Below are 24,285 nucleotides of genomic sequence, written 5' to 3' on the forward strand. Positions count from 1 at the left end.
ATAGGGATATAATAACCATCTCCGGCGGAGCAGTGTCGACCGAAAATTGATACAAAACAATTCGTATCTTCCTTTAAAATCCTTAAATTAATAAGCTACATTAAAGCTTATCCAATTGCGGATACACTTATATTTACATATTTGTTTATATATTTTTATTCATAATGGCTAATAAATTGGTGAAATAAATAGGAAATATGCAAATTTCAGATAATTAATTTAAAAAAAGCAGCGGGTGGTGATTACATAACTCAGTACACCATTAATAATAAATCTTTTCAACCAATTGGGCGATACTTATCAGTCGATTGCGTGGCTCAAACTCATATTGCATATGCTACTCATACGCATACTTAGATGATGACCCGATATGCGATTCACGTTCAAATTCGCACACTCATAAATTCATACAATCGAAATCGGAACGTGCAAGAAAAGAGACCAGCTGCACATTAACGGTATGCTTGAGGCAGAGGTATTTAATCATTTTATTGTCTTTCGAATAATATTTTTGTCATGTTGTTGCAATCCGTGTGTGTTGGTGGCAACGGTAGCTGAACACGCCTCTTATAATTGGTAATTTATATTTTTGACGTGAATCGCTTTTATTGCGTTTTACATGCCAATTGGGGTACTTAAGGTATTTCAACAAAATCACAATATAATTAAAGCAATTAACGTTATTTACATCATATTAAGTTATTAATAAAACATTAATAAAATTTGTGACACTCATCTCAGTTTTTTATAATCTGATGGAAATCGTTATTGTCTAATATGTATAGTAATAATAGAGTGCAATATTCAAATTAATCATTGTCCTTTAGTATTCTTAAATTTAACATAATGAAAACCACGCATTAGAGCAATCATTTAATAACTATTTTTAATCTTAAAAAAAAAATTAAGCTAAAACTAAAAATTGTCATTTTTAAGAAATTCATAAAATATTTTATAATATTTTTATTTATTTTTTTTCTAATGTTATTATCACTAATTCATTGTATTTTCACTGTTTTACTAATAAAACTTCATTATTTTACTTGTTAAAACAAAAAATTCAGTAATTAGTGGGGTGCCTAATACTTTTGGCCAAGGCTGTATGTAACAATCATCCAAAATCGAAATTTTATTATGGCGAATATATTCGAAACTTCTACAGTTGAGTAACTACAATTGGTGTTTAAGATTCAATGTCGAGAAGCAATTTGTTAATAATTTTAGATTTCAAACCTCTCACAACCTCATGATCCAGATGTCAAGAATTACCATTAAAGTGTTTCTCCAGTCGTTTTCCGACACATACCTCCTTCGTTCGTGTGGATATATCAGTGGAGCTCACACGAGCTCGACAGCTGTATGGTAACTGCGAGATCCTTTTGGTCCAGCGTGAATAGTAGGAGGTCCACTGAATTACTTGCTTTCAGCAATGTTCAGCTCGTCGCAACGATAGGGGTCCTTACTTTACACTGTCCAGCAGTCTTACTTGCCGTGAGGCTGAACATCCTTCAGGATGCAAATTGCCGATGTTGAAAGGAGAAATACGTGATAGAAGCATCTAGACACTTCTCCCTCACTGTCCAGCTCGATCATATTCTTAAAGTTAATAAATAATCATACAAAAGTGGTTTTTGGGGTTTTCGAGACATTCTCATAAAAACTATTATACGACCTATCCAACCTGCCTCAATATGTTACAGCGAGTGTGTATTTCATGAGGTTTGGTGTGAACTCCGCCTTTCTTTACTATTTTTATTGCGAGGTTAATGTGTACAAATTATATACATCATGCCACTTTGTATTAAATATTGGCATTATTACTCAGTTGTTACTGAAAATAGGTCCACCAAAGAAAACAAAAACAAGAAAACTTGGGAGCTTGTGGCCCGAAGCGAGAAAGTGTGAATTGCGTTTTTTCCGATACGTGCACGCATGCTCTCACATATGGTACACTTACACACACTCACCCATGTATAATGTAACTTTAATATGTAAGCGATCAAATAACTTCCTCGTCGTCGGCCCAATAAAGCGTTCAGTTGACGCTGCGTGCGGTTTCTACCACAGCGCGGTGCGCGCAAAAAGCACAGACAACAACTGTAAGGATTATACTGCATATCTGCAGCTGTTGCCGCCACTTGTTTACTCGTCTCTTCTATTTGCATTTATTGACCACACAATCTACCGCCTTTTTCGACCAAATATGCATAGTCGTCACACCGGTGTCGCCACACCGCTTGTCGCGATCGAGTGCTCCATATGCATATCCGCTAGCGATTTGTCTCAGGAAATATGCCCAAAGTAGGGAATATCAATTGACGTCGCGGTCACCTGTTGGAGGCGTCGCCACGTTAGCGATGCAATCAACGGATCTGCGCGCCGTTAACGCTGCGAACGCGTTTTGGCGTGCTCTTGTTCGTTGCAATTAAAAAGCAATCAACGGAAAATTTGTGAAAAATCGTCGTCCAATAAAATATATGCACAAAAAGTTTGATTTGAAAATTGAAAAAAGCAACAACAAAAACATAACAAGCAACAATCAACAATAATGTTTTTGGCCTGATTGTATGTGGACAGGTTGGTTGGTGGCGCTGTGCTGCCTATTGCTGGCCAACATGTCCCATCTATAACATCTTTTACTTCCGAAATGCCGCCGCTGGCCAAGCGACCCTCCAGGCGGCAATACGCAGACGCGTCGTGCGTGCGCTGCGTGCGCTGCGTGCAACAACGCTCACTCAACCAGTTTATCGTCGCTGTTGCGCCTGCGGCTGAGCGCTTGCATTCGTTAGGTGGCTTCCTGTTCGCGCCGGTTTTGGCATTGTCAAGCAGTTGAGGATTTTTTCTATCGCCTTCCACACACACGTATACTGTTACCCAAATTTATGCAAGTTTTCAAGCGATTTTTTGTTTATTCTCTCATTTATGCGGTTTTTGGTTATGTGCGCGCGCCTGATTTTGGGATTAGTGCGTGGCGGCCAATGCACTGAATTCGTGCAGCGCGTAATAGAAACTCCTACACACCCATACGCAGGCAGGTGTTTGTATGTGTGGAGTGTGCGCGCACGCACTATTTTTCGTTTATCTGCTCTCGTTGGCCGCTTTCGGTCCATTAGTCTGGTTTTCGTATTTACTGTTATTGCCGTTGTTCGTGGCGTTGCGTCGCTTTAATCATTTTTATGGTAATTAATTGTCGTAACATTTTTAGCGCGACCACTTCCTCGATTGGCAGCACTTGAACGACAAATGCGGAAAGGATTTCTTCATGATTTTCGGCTCTCAAAGTCAACAATTTAATGTCATGAACTTAATTTGTGCACATTTGGAAATTGTGTTTTTTTCTTACCCGATTAGCGGTTATGATTATTGAGATTTTACAAAAAGTACAACGATTGCTTTAAAACACGCCAATTAAGAGGTTACCAATTTACCAGTAATCTTCTATTATGAACGGTTTCGGCTAATTTCTTCGTCGAGCATCTTCTCCTATTTGTGGGATGCTCGTTTGATATTATCCGACACATTCAGGAACCTTCAAGTTTATATACGACTCCGAACATGATTTGTGAGAAATCGGTTCATTACAAAAGTTGGTTATGAGATTTGCCATTGACTGCTGAGAACCATCTAGACTGACTAGATCTAATCCTAATAGAGGTAGAAAGAGTTAGAGGTAGCACTTGGTGGATCAATCTTGTTGACCTATGTAATTGTTCGAAGGCTAAAAATCCCTGATTACCTTTTGATTGTCATTTCGGATTAAAAATATTCAAGTTATCCAGTGTCAATGAAGTAGGGATATCTTTAACTGTAACGGCTAAGACCTAAAAAATTTAATGTACAGTATTTTATATGAAATTTATATATTTCTACGATTATGAGAACGCTTAGTAAAGTGGTGTTTCTTGACCAAACGAAAAGTTCGGTTCTGTTTATAAATGATGTAGATACAATAGATCATTTCCACAAACAATTTCAGTTAGACAGCACATTATAATCATTGATACCAATTAGATACTTAGTCACCTCAACAAATTTGTAAAGGCTCAAACCACTTTGTCGACTCTAGGGGGGCCTATGGCATACATTTCTAGCAGTTTACGGCATCACATAAAACTGACGACTATGTGGGTCTCTTGTGGCTTTGTCGCAAGGATCAGTCCTATAACCCAACCGAACCTAATTTACCAAAAAAGGTGGTGCATTGAATAAGTTACATTACTTTTATGGAACATTACAGAAAGGTAAACTGACCTGAAAGTCAGCGATATAATTACAATTAAGCAGAACTCCATGGTTCCATATATAAAAAGTACAGATTTTTTGGTGATCTCGATTAGCGCTGTAACCGCAATTTAACGCATATCTGGAGCTCCAAATAGATTCAGACCACTTCCTCTCAATTTCTGTCACACTCATCTGTCACCAACTATTATAAAATTGAATGCTTTCGAAGCCGGCAACTCACTTTTTTAAATAGGTGAACTCTGTTAATGTTGTTAGCCTTATTAAAGTCCGAGTCCATTGCGGTCATAACTAACCCAGCAGATCGGTAATATTTCGAAAGACAATTAAGAAAATTCATAACTTGGAGTGCACTTACACATAAAAAACGTTTCATACTAAAATATTTTTTTACAGATTCTCTTTTCCAATTGAATTTCAACATTGGACTATAATTCCAATGCGTGATTAAAGTGTTTGATTATCAAATGTCAAAATCGTCGAAAAACACGCGCCAAAACGAAGACCAATAACAAACGCAAAGGCCGCAGTGAAACTGCGAAACTATTTTTTTTATTTTTTTCGCGCTCAAAAAGTTTTTATGCAAACAAATTGCATAAAGTCCAGTCTAGCAGCGCCACTTCACAAGTTGATGTGACATAAACACACATTTTTGGTCGGCTACTAAATAAATAAGATACATACAATAAAGATTAATAATCAAATGTATGATTTAGCTAGCCACTAATAGTCATCGTTAGCGTTAAGCGCACAATTGTCGGGATTATCGGCGACCATTGCAACGCCTCTGCATGGCGCGAACTCGTCGGCAGCTCCGTTAGAGTTTGCGATCGCTGGCAACACGTTATAAAGCACTTATCGTTGCGGTTGATCGATTGATCGCTCATTCGATCAGCAGTACACCGAAATCACAGTGGAAAGAAACCGCTGAAAGAAATAACAACAACTAATTGAAATTTCATAAGCAGTCCAAATGCGAACAGCGCCGAATGCTGGCGTAAAAGCCAAACCGATTTTAAAGGAAATGAACTGGCGAGATGCCAGAAATAATTGTGCTGATCATAATCGCTAGTCAATGTTTGCAAAAAATGCAAAATGGAGCAAAAACGATGCAAAAGAGCCGGTTGGAGCATAGTATTCGAATTCTGCTCTACTTAAATATGACAGTGTTCTTTGCTCTCTCTCTGTTTCTCTTTTCTTTCCTGTTCGACGATATATGTATGTAAAGGTCAAATAATTATACACAGAAATTTTTATGTTGTTAATAATTCGGACATCTGAATGAAATTATGACCATCTGACTATGGTATCTCCAAAGCAAATAAAGTCACTGTTACCAAAAAGTATTGCGTCGAAATCCGCTTGGATTTCAGATTTTAATTACATTTGGTCAATACTTCTGAAGAGTCCTAATTACATACAGTGTGTTTGCTTCAAACACGAAAAAGCTTTCCGTTCTCACTTACTGTTCTTTTTGAACACCAAGATAATTTGAATATCGGAAATTATAATCAACGGTGCCTTCGCCATGTAACTTTCGATGGTATCGGAATCCAAGGCTATCATACTACATACTACAAAGGATGATCTGTCGGTTTGTGTTTGACTTACTATCGACAATAATATTTAGCTAGAAAAGAATGATATGGCTAATATCGCGTCAATACCTCAAAATAAGTTAAAGTTTTAGTGATCTCCGAACATGGACCTCTCTAAAGTTTCAGATCCTATAAATATATTAATAATCAATCTCAGTGAAAAGAAATATTATGGTCTAATCCAAATTTCACTTGTTAGATATTTAAAAACTTCTAGCGAACTGCGCATAAGTTTGAACAAGCTCCAAAAGAAAACATAAATAGATCCAACCTCTCTATTTTTAATAGAAATAATTCCGGAATTGCGACGGTAATTTCGATCTAACCTAACCTGGAGAGATTTCATCAAAAGATCTTTCATAACGAATAATGGATTGTTTCGATACAGTCATTCTTAATTATTTTAGAATAATGCAACTACATTAGATCCACACTCCAGTTGTAGTGTTTCTACCGATTAATTGATTACCTTTATATTCAACACAGCGCGAAATGAGAAAAAATCGTGCAGCTAGTTATTGACACCATTATTGCCATTTATGAGTAGGTAGCATGATAAGGCGTAAAACAGCACGTCTCCTGGTCAAAATTTAACGATTCATTATAACGAGTATATAACTGTAAATAGCAACAAATCAATAAAAGAAAGTGAGGTAATAACATATTAATATGTGTAAAATATATGCATATGTGTGTGATAAAAAATGTTTGTATAATCATTCCATATATACTATATTATATATATATAATGTACATAAATTAAACATCACAAATATACACCCTTTTATATATGTATGTGGTGTCTGTCTATGTCGCTATTCAAGCTGATATGCCGCCTGTCTGCATCCCAATTTGTTCGCTAAAATGTCTGGACCAGTTACCTCATTGACTGTCATATTCACCTATACAGATACATAACTGCACTTTATATGGTTGTTTTTGTTGTGGTTTTGTTAGCGTTCACTTCCTTAATTTTGAAATTGCACACATTCCAAATGATTTATTTTGGTTTTTTGAAAATCTCATGTCTTAAATTTTCTGTTCGAGTTTTTGGTCAAATTTCGTTTGCTTTTATGATGTTCACAATATGTATATAGTATATGTGCTATTGTACATGTATGTGAATTGTATTTTTAAAACACATGCACTGTTTCCTATGTATTACGTCAGTGACATACTTTTGAGATATTTTCCATATGATGATATAAATCCATCATAATTTATTGAGTACTAAGTTACTATAAGTAGATCAGAGAAAAAAATTTAAGTTTAGTTAAGTAGCATAATTTGAAATTAAGTTTAGTTATGTTGCGTTAAGTAAAGTTAACATTATCATGTAATTAATACAGTATTCTCTCGAAAAGTAAATCGATTGGTATTTTGGGTAATTTACTTTTTCGAATAATTTACTTTTCCAAATATATACATAAATTATCTGTTTTTATAATATTAAATGCATTTTTAAACTTAAAAAATTCATTCATTTATTTGCTTCAATAATACATATGGATTTACATGAAAAACATATTTACATTTACATACATACATATGTATTTACTATGAAGAGAAAAAATCTTGAATATTCTTTTGTTTTTTTCTTTTGCAATATATTTTCTGACCATTTTTGTACGACAATTCAAAAAGTCTGACACCTGATTTGCATCGTTTTCATTTTTAAACCAGTGGATCAAGTAGGAGAGTTTATTTACTAAAAAGACGCGATAAACAAGAGAGTAAGTGTTTTTGCAACATCGTAAACAACGCTGCTTGCTTCGTTTCGAATTTTTTATCACACTCTCTGAAAAGTAAATTAAAAAATTAAAAAATTTACTTTTTCGAGGTGCATGTGTAATCTTAAAGGTGATTAACTTTTCCGCGATTATTTACTTTCTGAGAATTTACTTTTCGAGAGTATACTGTAATTATTATTTTAAAAAAGCCTTTTTTCGAACTTCGAAATCAAATCTTTCGATTTTGGAGGCTCACTTCTACAATCGGATAATGTACTTTTTACTTATATGCATGTCTCCATCTCCGGTCTAGTGTTGTAGAGTGTAATTTACCATATACATATCATAATGTTATTGTTTGTGAAAAAATGTAAAAAGTCGTATATCTTCATATTAAACTGATTTTGGTTAGTCCCCTTAAGTACTGCTACAGATTAAATTTAATGGTCAACACTCACTTTAATGGAGAACCCTTAAGTTGACGCTTAGCCACCTACGTGCGTATATACAAGTTAAGTTGTGCATTGTAATTTAAAAATATGGCATTCCATGCGGCGTATAAATTTGACAATATATGTATATGGAATGTGGTGAATAATTAAGTAGCATATACATACTAAAAGTTTTACGTCTACACCAGTCAGCATGAAATTCGGAAATCGATGTTTTCGTTGCTATTTTTTCACAAACTTTTAATAATATTGATTCGACAAATAATCATTTTACATTTTTCATTTTCCATTTCGTGGTTCCCTAATTTTTTTAAATATAAGTAAATAAATTAAATAGTCGGTTATCATGACGCGATAACGGTCGCTATTGACGGTTACGTTCTCACCCATGATTCCACCGGCACATAAACCACACCAAGCCGTTGTTTTTTCTGGATGAAATTACAGCTGTTGAATCCCTTCAGGTTGCTCTTCGTCCCAAATGCGGCACTTTTGCTTGTTTACATACCCATTGAGCCAGAATGGGGTTAACCGCTGAACAGAATTTGTCTCGAAATGTCGGATCTTTTTGGAACTTTTCAAGAGCCCATAGAGTGAAGCGATGTCGCTTGGGAAGGTCGAGCGGCTTCAGTTTTTGCACAAGCTGCCTTCAATTTAAGATTTCGACTTAAAATGCGCCAAGTCGTTCTATATGTCAGTCAGTGTTGCTGCGAACGGCGCCGAGTCGCCTCTCCATGGTCTTTTTGTACACTCTCTCTCACACATCTCTCTTCGGTTGATATTATGATATTTTCTTCCCTGCGTGCTAAACGTGGTTTATTCGGTCGAATATATCCAATAATGAATACTGGGACCATAAGTTGAGCAAAGTGCGCGAAACACATTATTTACAGGAAAGCGATTCCGCTTTGATACGTCTCATTCCGAAGTAGTTTGTTACAATCTTTGACTAGTCTCAAACCTACGGCCGCTCAGCTTATGAACAACAGGGCTGTGTTGCTATCGGAATTAATATTCTGATCTTTGGTTAGCGTTACATACAGTCTAGAGCTACTTATATCTTATTGACATTCATCTCTGATTGAAAGGCGCTGCCGTTGTCTGGCTCGAGTAGATGGGGAGTCGTCCAACTGAACTTCGATTCTACTGAAAAGGGACTTACTGCCACTCTAATAGACCATCAAGATAGGGTAAAAGCAATCTAAATAATTGGAAATGGGGTCGAAGTTTCCAAGGATTACATAGTGTCTTGAGTTACAGTCATGTGTGCTGCTCTAAGTCTAAGTTTTCAAGGTTTGGGAACGCTAGAAGTCAAGGACGAGGGTTGACCGCTAGAATACTAAAAAGTGTTTAATTTCGTTTGCGATAGATCACTTCTGATATATCTTATTTATAAAAAAGATTTCTTTTGTTGACCAGTGTTATCGATCATCGCCCTTAACCGATTTTCGAATACAAAATACGCGGCGTGAGTACACAGTACCATTTAAGGCAGTAGCGCGTGAGTATTACGATGGCCCAATGGCCACATATGTACACTTGCACATACATACTCGTATGCATATTCGTATGTGTGTATGTAAACATGGTTATTTAGCTAATTAATTATGCTATCATTGGCATACAAATTGTATGTGCCGCTGATAAAAACAAATACTAGCTTATTAAAAATTATTTAGCTGCGCGTGCGCATTAAGAATGTAATGTGATTTATTTGTTTTTACTCTTGCTGTTGTTTTTGTTTTCTTTACGGTTTTATCAAATCAAATTAAAAATTGTATGCAAAGCCAAAATGCGAATTACGTGTCGGCCTTCTTCATATTGTCTGAGAATTCCCAGCAAATGCAGTACAAATGCAGTAAATAAAAGCAACAACAACTACAGCAGCATAATAAAAATAGTGTAAACTAAAAATAAAAATTAAATCATAACTGCCAACTATTACTGTTAATGTGGGAAAAACAAAACAAACACACACACACACGCATGTGCTCACACATACACATTTGGTATAGTGGTTGTGGTTATGTGCGCCAAAAGCATTTGTTGCATTTGTAATATTGCAGATTGCCATTTTTGTGCGTTTGACGAATTTATCACTCGTCTATTGCAACAACACGCTTCATAAGCTTTTATTAGCGCTTGCGAGTAGCGAACTACACACGCACACGTACACTCTTAGAGATATATTTATAGCCGCATTTAATGCAAATATGTATATAATCACCGTTGTTACACAATTTGGGAGCGTGAATGTTGCACAAACCTGCCGGCCATAATGAGGTGAACGAAAGCAACAAAAATAAAAAAAAAAAATTAAAAAAAGAAAACAAAAACAGATTAATTAAAATACCTTTGTATTTATGTTGCTCTGTTTTTGGTACATACTAAGCCGCGGGAGAGTAGGCGAAATTACCAGAAGATCATTGTGAGATGTGAAAATGACAAAATAACAAAATGGTTGCAAATGATCGTTGCCCATTTAAGGGTTAAGACTAGAGGGTTTGCTCAGGAGTACAAACTTGCTAACGCTCTTTGAATCTTGCCCACACACGTACACTTGTTGGCGAGCTAAAACGCAAAGGAAGATAGAGTGTAAACTTTGTGATCCAATGTTGCCAGTAAGTGTAAAAATTTTCTCCAAAAAATAGCATAAAAAGTTTTATTAAAGGAAAATGAAAATTGAGATATGAAGAAATTTAGCATACTTCAATTTGGAACTTATTACTTATTCAACACTCGGCCAACAATCAGCACCTGTGCAGTAGCAATGTCTTTTTGGTCCGCGGTGGGTCGCAAACGGTCCTTACAGTTGCTGTCGCTTAGGAAGGCTTATCTCGCCGCAATCATTGGTGTTCCAATAAGCACACATGCAGTGAGATTAGGGATCAAGCCAGACCCTAATTGCAAAAGCTGTTTGGTGGAAAGCGAAGAGGAATCGTCCAAGCACTTCCTCCTCCAATGTCCAGCATGCGCCAGACTGAGGTTAAAACAACCCGGTAGTCACATTTTCGCGAACTTAGAGAAGTTACTTCGACTAAAAAAATAGAAACTGTACATTTCGAAAAATACTGGGACATTTTTGAAAATTTGTGACTGAGTGTGAGGTTACGCCATCTTCCTCCTGATATGAGGATTTACATAATTTTAGTATAAATCTTCCTGAAAAAATCATTTAAATTTTTTTTTTTTTTCAATATCCAACTTCGATCGAAGAAAAAGTTGATTATGCTAAAATTAAAAATGGCGTTTCCAGTAGAAAACTTTGAAAAACTGAGGACTACTTTTTTTAATTATGACTAAATTTTGTGGAAAATATTTATTTGGGTGAATATCAAGAAAAAAACGACTTTTTACATATACCTGTTTCATGAATAAGAAAAAGCTTTAGAACTTTTTTGTAACACATGATCAAGACATCACTGTATAGGTTTTTATATCTTAACTATCGAAGTAACGAGGCGAATTGTAAAGTCTCTCCAATTGATCGCATATCAGATGAAGTGATAACTTGTATAGAATTGAGATATGTCCGTTACGCTTGTTCCAAAATAATGGTCCTTGGGCTCTAAGGTGGTTGGTATAGTGGATGAGTAAAATCACACATCAAATCGATGTATCAGAAGATTGTCTATCACTTTGTAAGAAATTTAACTACAAAACACAATGTCACTTCCAAAAATTTACTTTGATAAAAATAAATGAAATTATATATCTCACTAACTGATTTAACCATAGTTCAATTTTAAATTTTAAAATAAGAAAACGTCCATGAACACCATCTACTTTTTTGTTATTGTCATTTTGAATATCAATATTTCTATTACTTTGTAATAGATAACGTCACCATCACCACCATCAAAGATTTTGGAAAACATAAATTGTCTGAAATTAATTCACATCATCCCTCAGATTTACTCGTTAATATGTACATACATGTATCGGATCATATTTAAGATATCTTAACATAAATAGGTGATATGATAGATTGTAATTGGTAAAATGTTAACGACACCTAATAAAATGAAGTGTGGTTACTTACAAAATATAGATAAAATTGGTCACATTTTTTTTAGTTCCTCTATGATAGATATATTTATACATATACATTATTTTATTATATCCAATTAAAGTTAATAAATGGAAAATTAACTTCCACTGGATTTATAAAGTTATAAATACATATACATTTCTAATATTAAAAAATAGTTTCTTTAAAATCTCAAACTTACTTGAAATCATCACTCCGGCAACACTATTTTGTGTAGAGCTTTTACGTTTCAACTTAAACTGAGCGGACAATGGTACGCTCATTCGCTTTATGAACACTCGCAGCGCTCATGCCGCAGACAACACTATCACTTGTCGCTGTTGGCGCTTCACTTTCGTTTTCATTTGCGAGAGCTTTTCTCCGCACATTTCGAATATATTATGTCATTGCCAGTGGGCGCAGACCGTTAACAATAACCGACTCAAGGTTGGCGCGGCGGCGTTGCAGTTGTTGTAAGTTTTCGCTTTTTTGTTTTACTCACTCGCTGAGCATTGTAGACTCTTCGTGCGCTCAACGGCGTGCCGCAACACATGCGCGTCTGCATTGGTATCTATTTGGTAGCGGTTATTTTTTGTTTGTGTTTACATTTGCCTCTGGAGCTTTTTGGTGCATTTGGCTTGCCTCCTACTTTGTTTACCTTTTAACGCCACACATATACATACGCACATATGTATTCCTTTCTTCACTCGCTGTTTGATGGATTTTGACATTGTTGGTCGTTGCGGCTGCGCTGCATTTGCGGCGCTTCGGCAAACGCATTTGTGGGGTATTTAACTGGAGTGTCAAAGAATTATAAAAACAGTTTTTTCCTCCACACGCTGGAGTACAAGTTGGTCTGCACGGCGTGTCAGCCGTCTCAAGTGGATTACACACGCGTCGTTTAATTGTAAAACAGTCTTTGTTCGAAAAGGCCGTACGTTCATTTGTGCGCTGAAGTTGTAAATTTTTTTTTTGTGTTTAGGACCCGGGAACCATGCGGATCCAGCGGAGTCTAGTGGTAAATGTGCTGATAATTAGATATTTATGAAAAATTAACATTAAATAAAATTGGATTTTTGTTTAAAAAAATATTTCTGTTGAAATAAGACTTGAAAAAGTGTTGATACTATCCACCAGTGTTTGTAGCAGATTAAGTGACAAGAAAGTTTATAATAATTCAAAGAAAGTTAGTAAATTTTTAAGCAAAAATATAAGTTTGACTTGTGCTTAGTTAGCGTACTTTGGCAGCGTATTTACATAACTACAACACATTACCGCTTAAAGCCATTAATTGACCGGCCAATTTGACGCCAACAAAATAACCTCAGAAATGTCAGAAAAAAACACAAAACGCTTTTCACGCTTCGTGCGCCAACAGGCGCTCAACAAGGCAGCTAGTAGCATTTGCTACCGAAAACCGTTGGCGGTCTTAATCAACGGCCGCCAATATTGTTTATGCAGATACATATAAATTTACGCCTTTTCTTTGTGAGTTTGTGAGTTAGCCGTTTAATTGCCATCGTTTGTCTGCACATTTGCTGCATTTAAAATGCACTTCCAGCTGAGTAATGCGGCATTCGAACGCTGCCGCTGCTGCTGCTTATGTTTTGCACATTTCCTATGCGCATCGAATGCAATAGGAAGTATGCGAAGGCATGTTTGTGTTTGTTGTTGTTGCTTTTTTTCAATAATCAATTTTATTTTTATTGTTTGCTTTTGTTGTTGCTTTGTGCGCATAACAAGTGGTAGCGTCTAGTTATCCGACTCTGTTGCCATTGCATAAAAGACTTAAGCAGCAAACTTGGTTGGCAAGGCAAGTGCGGTTTTTCGATGACCGTTGCCCTAAGACTTATTAATATTATAAACCGTTTTTAATGTTCTCTAATAAATATTAAACAATATTCTGCTCATATTATTGAGCAGAAATATAAAACTTCAAAAAAATCTCTAATACATTAGTAAAGTTTAAAAGTTCTCTTTCGCAGTTCATATATATTTTATAATGTCTTTTAATTTTAAAATGTATTGTTTACAAATTCTTACAATATTATTACTTTTAAAAACTCTATAACCGCTGCCCTAAAACCTGTCCAAATATGGGTCCTAATTAACTAGTTATGTATAATGGCAAGTTTTGAACTAAGCAAGGCATAAAATATTTCATTCAATGAAATATTCATTCGAAAATTTTTAATATAAAAATGTATTGGAATAGAGTTGCCAACTATCAAAAATAGATATTGGCCTAATTGTGGTTACTGAATAACTACTATTGTTAGTTCCAAACAACGGAAAGCTTAAAATAATATAAAATAATAATATTTCGCACATTTAGAATATATAAGTGTTTGAAATAGTGTTACCACCTATCGAAAAAAATAAAATTTTCATATCAAGATATTTTGGGAAATAGATGGAGTTGCGATTTCTGAAAAAAGTAAAGTAAAATTTAGAAACGAATATCAAATGAAGGGTCGTACGAATATTTTTAAAGTAGCTATTTTGGTTGACATATTTTGAATGTATCCGTTACAACTTCAATATTTACTAGTTGCGTAATGTGAATGTTTTACTTGTTGTCAGCTCAATTGGATTTCAGTTCAGTTCAGTTCAGTTCTACCTGTTAGCTCATAGTATAGATATATGTATATTTTATGACTTTTAAAAGGTAAAGTATTTAAAATATATACAAAATCAGACTCAACCTAAAATATTTTCATTAATAACTCGATTATAAACTGAATTTTTTTTCTCAATTCATTAATATGTGCACTGAACACTCAACGTGATTTATCAATTTTGGAATTTATATTTAAAGTGACAAATAAAGCACATTACTTAATGCAGCAATACACTTCTATTACGAGCACTTTTCATTAACACTTTTCACAAATTGTTTGCGAATTGGCAATAATAGATCTACAAAAAAGCAAATATATTGCCGCATTGAAGCAAAATAACTCAACTGATGAATTTAGTAATCAAAATATTTGCAGAAGTTATTGAAATTTAGGAAACTCCGGTTTAATCTGTATATAATTCAATATATCAAGTATTATAGTAAAGGCTTTCTTAGTAATTTTACTTTCTTCGATAGGTGCAACTTCTTCAAAAACTGACAATTTTATTTTAAAAAAACTTAAATTAACCAGTCTCAAAATATTTTCTGTTTGTTGCCCATATTGTGTTAATTTACTTTGTTCAGAAACTGAGCTGAATTATAGTTACCAATGTTTCCTTTTCTAAGAAAAAATGGCCAAGTTCTGGTGTCTAAAAGTAACATATATGAGCTCTCTGAATCTTATGTTAGTCAATAGGTTGATAAAAATAATTTACCCAATTTTCATTTACAACCATAGATAATAGTAAAGAAGAAATTGAATGAAATTATTGAAAGAAATATGCTAAATCGCTTAAATGTTTGTTTTTTTTTGTTTGTAACAAACTCATTGAATGTGCCTTTGGATCAGTCCAACATAGCTTAATCTTAATAATCCAGTATCTGCTTATCAACTTCTAAGCAAGCTTTGCTAGTCTATTTATTTTATTATAAACAAATAATCATATTTGAGTTGTTATGTTTTAGATATCAGCTAAGTAAATATTACATAAATAATTTGCCCCAATTTCACCTATTATGCCATAGCGTGATAATATTTCTATGCACGCATATATGTGTGCGTATGTTTGTCAATATTGAACGACTGAAGAAAAGTACCATTTTTCTATTTGCTACGAAAAGATAAATCGAGCAGTATTTATTAACAGCGTGAGGTTCAACTGCATGTATGTAAATAAGCTGTGCATACATATGTATGTACATAAGCGTATATATACATATATGTATGTATGTGTGTGGATATCACACTTTCACTATCAACGCGTTGCCCACATGCAATTAGCACTTTTTGCGCTTCATACACTGCTATACTAACTGTAAGCGCATATAAAAAACCACACACACACAGGCACACACATCCAGCGGATTGCAAAAACACACACTGCGTCATCGAATCTCACGCGCTGCCGGTTGGCCACTGCCGTCAGTGTATTTATAACCATTACTCGCCTATTTCGTAACTCTTCCGCAAAGCAATCATATCTCACTGGAAACTTGCCCATCCACTCATATCACTTTTATGTCCAATTGAACGGGTGTTTTTGTTTTTCAATTTTCTGCCTTTGGTTTACGACGCGAAATGCATTTACTTTCATTGCAATAAAATGCTGCATTCGACTGTGGCTGTGTGGAGTTGCACTAAGAGCGCTAACAGTAGCCACAGGAGCTTGTGACGTAAGCGACTTGCAGTTGTCCAACTGTGTTGATAAATTAATCAGTTTCCTTACGGTTACAGCGAGTTTGTTGCTTAAGTCTTTTGTATGGGAAGTGTGCCAACTGGGGTATAAACTGACTGCTGTGGGCACTTAAATCTCAATGAAAGAAAAATATTCATTTGTTAGGAAGAAGGTTTAAATTATTTCCTTATTTTTTTAGTATTGGTGTTGAAAAATTGTAAGAAAATAATGGTTAAATAATCGCTTTCTAGCAAAATATCTAGTTTTGCTAATTTAATTAAAATCTTGCAAAGAATATTTTTTTACAAATTTTAAACCAATTTTTTTGCCCTAGAAAAGATCGCTTTGGTGCTTTTAACTATTTTGTTTCAAATTAATTTATTGGGTCACTAGAGTGTTGATGTACCAAGGAATATTTGTCGGGAGCAATAATGAAACTCTTACCAATTAAAATATGAAACCAATTTGTCAAGTAGATTATAAGTATAATATCGTGATATGTAGAACATTTAACGTACCAGATAAAGAATTGTTTGAAAGGTAGTTTATTATAGACAGCATTAGGTATCTTAAGCATATTTAATTTCAAAACTAAAAAGTTATTTGGTTATACTTTTAATTAATAAAAATTATTTATCCCTCATTCCTTTCTAATTTAAAAAAATTTGCAAAATATTTCCAAATTAAGGTTTTATTAAAATCTGTTTAAAATACTATGCATGTAAAACGAAATTCTTATTACTTATACAAAATTCCTGAAATTTTTGAATATTTCGGTGACACTCGACCATCATGGGAACGATATGAATCCAGAGATTATAAGTTACCACTAATTAAATATAGGCTATAGAAACACTATATCTTATTATTAGGGACTTGAAAAAATATATAGTTGAAAATATTACTTGAGTGCGGTTACCACATATTGCCATTTTTAAATAAAAAAATTTAATTGAATTGATTGAGGAAATAATTGAAATCTTTTTTGGATTTTTGATTTTTTTAAATTGATAGAATAAATGGTAATTTACATTTTCTGTGGGAATCAAACTCAAATAATTTTAAAATTATTTCTGATGGACATATGTTCGGGAAATTTACATTGCCATTGAAAAAATCAATAATCACAATTTTAATTAGTTTAGTACAACATGATTGACATCACCTGAAATGCATTTGCGAAGTGCCACATTCGGTTATCACAATCCAATTTTATCATTTTTAGAATATTATACTTAAAACAAAAACTTGTTTCTGATTGCTAAAGAATTTATTCAAAGTAAATATTTATATATGTATTGCCAACTTTTATCACGATTCCTTTTAAATTCAATATTTTCGAAAAACCAAAGACCGTATTTCAGTGGCACGTAAAGTTAGAGATCACTGTTTTCACTTTATTATTTTAAATATTACTAAAATATGTTCACATTTCTATAAAATAATATTAAATGATTTGAAATCATATCAAATGGTTTCCAACCTGGCTAATTTCATCAATAATTGTGTATATTTCCGCATGAAAGGCAATACAACTGCCATTAGTCTTTATTAAAAGTGGCAACTAATTTACATTTGAATTAATTAAAAAGCTATTTTTGTTACAAATTGCCAAATTTAAGACAAAACACAACAGTGGAACTAACGAAACATAACCTTAAAACAAGCTATACAAAATTAAACAAACACGAAATTTATGAATTTTTAAAGACCTTTATTTGTACTATGTATATGCCTGTATGTATGTTAACATGAGTCAGCGAAATTGGAAGCAACTTCGTTTTAAAATGGGTTAGCCCAAGGGCTACAAAGCGGAAATAGTGTAAAGCAACGCACATTCAAGCGGTCATTTCATTTTGTAAACAAATTTAAAAATGTGATCAACGAGACGCCAATAAAATAGCGCAATGATGTTTTGAAGCGAAATTAATGAATATTTAAATAAATGAGTAGTTTAAAAGAAAATAAAAATGGCAAAAAACACAAATGTAATTTTAATAAATGAATTGAACACAATGGATTGAGTTGAATGCTCAATAATTTGGTTTTTGTTGTTAGTTTTATATTTGTAAACATTTCGCTGGGCACGCTCCACAAGCTGGGCTGCTGTGCGGCAATTGTCAAGCAGCAACTGACAGCCACTTTATAATTGTAATCATTAAGATGATATTTGCTTCGGGTTTGAGGCTTCCGTTGTCAACGATGCTTTTGCTTTGGTCGTCTTTATTTGTATTAACAAAAGCATAATTATACACATAAATATTAATGTGCGACTGTAGTAATTTCACGCTGCTGCGAAATGGAGCAAACGTAATGTTTTTTTTTAATTTCCCGAGATGAGCTTGATGATGTCACATAGCTTGATGAAGTGATGTTCGCTGAACTTAAATAATATTGTTTCAAAATCTTTTATACGCAAGAGTATTTCTCAAGCGCACTTACTTATTTCTATATGAGGGACATATATGAGAGACATATACCGAAGCTAATATACCCTTCACAGGTGCATTTCTTTTAGTAACTATGTGTTTAAGCAAATATTAAGACGTAGGAAAAAGTAAGTAAAAAAAAATATTTTTAGCCGGGTTGTTTGCTAGAAACATTAAGGTTATATAGTTAACCGATCTGAACAATTTCTTCGGAGATTATATTATTACCTTAAGCAGTAATCCATGTCAAATTTCGTGAAGATACCACGTCAAATGCGAAAATTTTCCATACAAACCATTGATTCCGATCGTTCGGTTTGTATGGCAGCTATATGCTATAGTGAACCGATATCGACAGTTCCGACTAATGAGCAGCTTCTTGAAGAGAAAATAACATCTGCAAAATTTCAAAACGATATCTTAAAAACTGAAAGACTAGTTTGTATATATACAGACAGACAGGCAGACAGACGGACAAGGCTAAATCGACTCAGTTCAACATACTGATAATTTATATATGTATCTACTTTATAGAGCCTCCGACGCTTCCTTCTGGGTGTTACTAACTTCGTGACAAACTTAATATACCCTGTTTAGGGTATAAAAAAAAAACATTATAACTACAAAAACAACATTTGTAAACAATTAGCTACCAAAAGATGAGGAAGAAAGAAGCACGCCAGTGTGGAAAGATTAAACAATATCCACAAAAATCCCAGGAGAAATAAATAAAACAAAAACAAAATCAAAACAACATAACCTCAAATTATGCTCAGCAATGAGCGACTATCGTAATAAAGTTGTGATAAAAGCCACAAAGGTTACAAGACAAAAGTCATTTCATGGTTTCTGTTACGCTGTAAGGTAGTAAAAGCAACAACAACATCTTCAAAACAGAAAACAACAACAGCAATTTCAAAAAAGATAAATATAACACAATTGTTAGTGTCAGTGTGCCTTTTTTGGTGGCTGCAACCCAAATTAAACGTAATTTCCCATACTCTTACCTAAATAAATAGACAAATTAATAAGCAGTTACATATTTATAGTACACACTGTAGTAGTAGTTGTAGTATTTTGGATTGTTTTGTTAATACTGTTGTAGCGCTCGTAAAGTGCGGCACGTTGCCAAACCATAAGCGGAAATTAATTTCATCACTTGTTTTTGTATACAGTGTATATGTTGTTGTTAGTGATTTTAAGCGCCATAAATTAGTTGTCTTTCATTGTAATTTTGTCAAAAGACGATTACACAAAAACGCTGGTTAAGTTACTTATTATATTACATAAGTGGCATGCATTATCGCAAATTATTCTTCTTTATTGCTATTTTTATATTTTCTTATTTCATCTTCATTCATTTGAGGCGATAAAATTATAGCGCTTGCTTTTGGCTAAAGCGAGGGTGTTAATTTTAAACGACTAAAGGTTTAATAAGTAATTTTATAGTAAGCTTGGGTTGAATCGTTGTCATCTCGATGGCGTGTGAGATAAACATTATGTAATATTTAATGGAAGAAAAGAGTGTTAAATCTACTATTACTTCATTTTATTTATATTTTATTTAAAGTAGTAAATTTCAAAGTAACATGAAGCTTTCGAAGAGTGGTTATATAGTAAACAAAAAACTCCTTGACCTTACTGATTGTTGAATAGTATGTGAACCCCATATGTATCTGAATTTGGAACCTGAATTTGGAACCTGACTGTATTCATAGAGATTACAAAATAACAATTCGATTATAAAGAGAGTGAAAATGTCTCGCAAATATGAACTTTTAAGTAATTTTTGGTACAAAATACGGACTTGAACTTATTGTACTCGTGAATTTGAAATCATCTAAATTTATTGTTATTGATGATTTTCTATATTTGACCCAGAAAAAATATTGTATCAAAGCATTAATTAAACCATTTCGAAATAATAACAAAACACTTTACCATAGTGTATTCTAGTTGATTTATTTCTCTGGAAGATATTCAAGATATTCCAAAATATTTTTTTACAAAACGTATCCAAAAAAAATAAAAATATTTTCTAGAATAACTTTGGAATACTCTGGGATCGTTTTAAAGAAATTATCAGCAATCCTTTTAATAGATTAAGTGGTTAAATGGGTTAAAAAGTTTCAAAATTTCTCCTAAAATTTCAAATTAATCCAAGAAAAATTCTAATAGACTACGGCAAGTGAATTTTTTTTTTGAGATTTCAATGGAAATAAGGTACCAAGGTATATTAAATGAAAATAAAAAAAATCGAACACATTCTTGAACCTCTGAAATTCACTTGGGAGGTTTTAAATGAGCACTTCTCGAATAATGTTTGTAGAAATTAATCTGTATAGTATCAAAGAATGAGATAAATATGTATGTATATATGCAGTTCATATAAATAATGAAAAATAATTGAAATATTATAAAATAATATCTATGATATATAAGATTCAACTTTAAACTTAATTATTTTTATAATCATCAAATTTAATTTGATTTTTATTTACATCAAATTTAATATGCATATTTTATTTATTATATTGTATAACAATAACTTTTATTCGGTGGATCAACACGCAATAACTGTTAATGTCCACATATGCGAATAGTAATTGTTACGTTTCAGCGTTGATTTTTATGAAGCCGGATTAGAGTGACCTTCGATTTTATATTAAACATATATATTGTTGTAATATTTTTTGCCAATATATGTTAATAAGCATATTGTTTACCAATTAATAAACAAAACATATAAAAATTTTGCTATTGTTGTTATGTATTGTTTCTGCAAAACTGTTACATTTTTTGCTTTGCATCAATCTTGTCGACCGAACACCTACAATTTCCCTTTTCTGCGAAACGCAATTCCCATTTTGAGAAATTACATAATAATACACAACAACAAAAAACATTGCGGTCAGCGCTCCTTCATTTCGTTATGCAAATTTGGAATGGTTCAGCAGCCCAATGGCTGGCTGTTCACCAAAGACAGTCTGCACGAACAATCGCGAAGCCCGCTTTCAGCATATTAACCTCATTCGCAGACAGCGATGCCAGACCAATGACCGTTTTCGGCGATGGTCACGGTTATTTATGAATTTGACCTGAATTATATAGTAATCTACATCCTGGTTTGTTGCCAATTTTGGATATTTATTTAAATATGCATACATATTTACATAACTTTTTAGTATATATTTTAAAGATTACGATTTCGTTGCCTTTCAACACTCTTTATTTAAATTCCTTTACCGAATGTCTTCCACAGTTTTGTGCCCTTGGTACGCTCTCCCTGCTTACACTTGTCGCCGGCAAGGCGCTGATCGATCAACAAGCCGCCGAATCGCAAGCGCACAGCGCCACCGTCGCTCAGCAGCGCATCGGCTGGGATCACGATCACCATGAGGTGGTCCACGATCATCACTATCACGAGCATCATCACGATCCGGGCTTCTGGAAGAAGAAAGTAACGTGGAAAGAAGGTTGGAAAAAGATTTGGAAACCAGCGAAGAAACAAATTTGGAATCCTTCATGGAAGCAAATCTGGAAACCGATCTGGGTGCCAGTTAAGGTACCCGCCTGGAAGGATATCAAAGTGCCAGCGTGGAAGCAAGTGTGGAAGCCCATATGGAAGGAGATAAAGGTGCCCGCCTGGAAGGAGATACAAGTACCGGATTGGAAGAAGATTTGGAAGCCGGTGTGGGTGCCAACTAAGGTGCCCGCATGGAAAGATATACAAGTGCCGGCGTGGAAGCAAATTTGGGTGCCTGTGTGGAAGGAGATACAGGTGCCAGCATGGAAAGAAATACAAGTACCCGAATGGAAGCAATACTGGACGCCAGAGTGGATTAAGGTGGGAATACCTGGTGAGAAGTATTTGGGTAAAGATCCCCAAGGTTGGGAATATACCAGTCACGATCTGTGGAAGAAGAAATTGGTTTGGAAGTCACATTGGAAAAAGATATGGAAGCCAGCGAAGAAGCAAATTTGGGTGCCAAGCAAAAAATTGGAGTGGAAAGAGGAATGGAAGCAAATCTGGAAACCAGCGAAGAAACAAATCTGGGTTGACGACAAGAAATTGGAATGGAAGGAAGCGTGGAAACAAATCTGGAAGCCAGCCAAGAAACTCATTTGGATTCCCGACAAGAAACTCGAATGGAAAGAGTCCTGGGTGCAAATTTGGAAACCGGCGAAAAAACAAATTTGGGTCGAAGATAAGAAGCTGGAATGGAAGGAAGCATGGAAACAGATTTGGGTACCTGGCTGGAAGGAAATTTGGGTGCCAGCATGGAAGAAAATCTGGCGACCGGTAATCATATCCGAATGGTTCCCCACGCCAGATCATCACGATCACCACCACGAACACGTGGAGCATGGCTGGGATCGCAAAGATGTCCAGTCGCAAGGCGGTAATAAAGTGGTGTGGAAGCGCGACGACAAAGCGACACAACTCAAACCCGTCGCCACCGCTGATTTTCAATCGGCTAAAGCGACTGAGGTGCGAACATCAGCTGCGGTGGGCACACAACCCGTAGCCGTAGCGGCGGCGGCGCAAACGCCGGTTCAGGGCTTCAAATTTCCCGGTGCGTAGATAATTGCGCTGAAAGAATATTTTGTTGTTAAATTTCACATCAGTTGCAAGCATTTGTTGTCGTACTTGTAAATATATATTCCAGTCGTTAGTCTTTAAGTCGCTTCACAAATCGTAATTTTATTTAAATTTATTTAGTTTTAATGCGCCTATCCGTCCACCCATCCATTCATCCTCTTATTCGGACCAGTGCATAAGAATTCTTTTCCATAACTGTCGTATTATCTTAATTTAATTACATATACATATACTTATGCCACGACTATGACAAGTAAATATAAATATTTAATTTATATCTAAGTTGTTTCGGTTAACTTCATTTTATTATTATTTAAGTGAATTACACATGTAGTTGTCATGTAAAGATGAGTGAAATAATAAAAAGTTGTTGAGTATTTTTTATACCATAATAAATTATGACTATGTCGTTTATTTACTTATGAATTTCCACTGAGCAGATCAAGAATTGCCATATGCGATTCTCCAATTAGCTACTCGCTAGTTTTGAGTTCTGCTTTCCTATCAAAAAATTTATATGTTGTAACAAAGTACTCAATTTGAATTCAATATAAATATTCCCAGAATATATTCAGTCGTATAACCTCTTTACATTCTATTTTTAATGTCAGTTTCTTGTTCGTTTTGCCATTCTCCAAGTTTTGACGAATGTATTTGCAGAATCTTGAACTCTTAAAAATATATGTTAAGTTCGATTGAGACAAAACTGTTGGATAATAACAAGCAAGCCAATTGTGGATTAAGACTTCAAGTATCGACGAATTGTCTTTAGCCAATAAAAAATCTGCTAAGGTAAATATTTTGTTTCCAGCTTATTCACCCCCCTGACTAAAGAAGTAAGTGCCAAGGTGGGTAGGTTAGTGTCGTGAGAGCGGGACAATCGCAAGGTCCACAATGGAAAAATA

At 34.4% G+C, this 24,285-nt stretch overlaps 1 protein-coding gene across 1 annotated transcript; it reads left to right on the plus strand.

Annotated features, from left to right (window-relative positions):
* The first annotated feature begins 12,863 nt into the window (after positions 1-12,863).
* LOC105209835 (uncharacterized) lies at positions 12,864-23,779 on the plus strand. Its single transcript, XM_011180462.3, has 2 exons — positions 12,864-13,070; positions 22,040-23,779. Exons 1-2 carry the CDS (start codon positions 13,047-13,049, stop codon positions 23,360-23,362), a joined length of 1,347 nt encoding a protein of 448 aa, XP_011178764.1. The 5' UTR covers positions 12,864-13,046; the 3' UTR covers positions 23,363-23,779.
* Positions 23,780-24,285: the final 506 nt, after the last annotated feature.

This window comes from Zeugodacus cucurbitae, chromosome 6 (genome assembly GCF_028554725.1).
Source record: "Zeugodacus cucurbitae isolate PBARC_wt_2022May chromosome 6, idZeuCucr1.2, whole genome shotgun sequence".
NCBI classification, from domain to species: domain Eukaryota; kingdom Metazoa; phylum Arthropoda; class Insecta; order Diptera; family Tephritidae; genus Zeugodacus; species Zeugodacus cucurbitae.

What these genes read in the sequence shown, in the direction of transcription:
- LOC105209835 (XM_011180462.3), top strand. Translation starts at nt 13,047, where the DNA reads ATGCGGATCCAGCGGAGTCTAGTG. An exon ending in GGATCCAGCGGAGTCTAGTG is followed by an intron (nt 13,071 to 22,039) that starts GTAAATGTGCTG and finishes TGTCTTCCACAG; the next exon opens with TTTTGTGCCCTTGGTACGCT.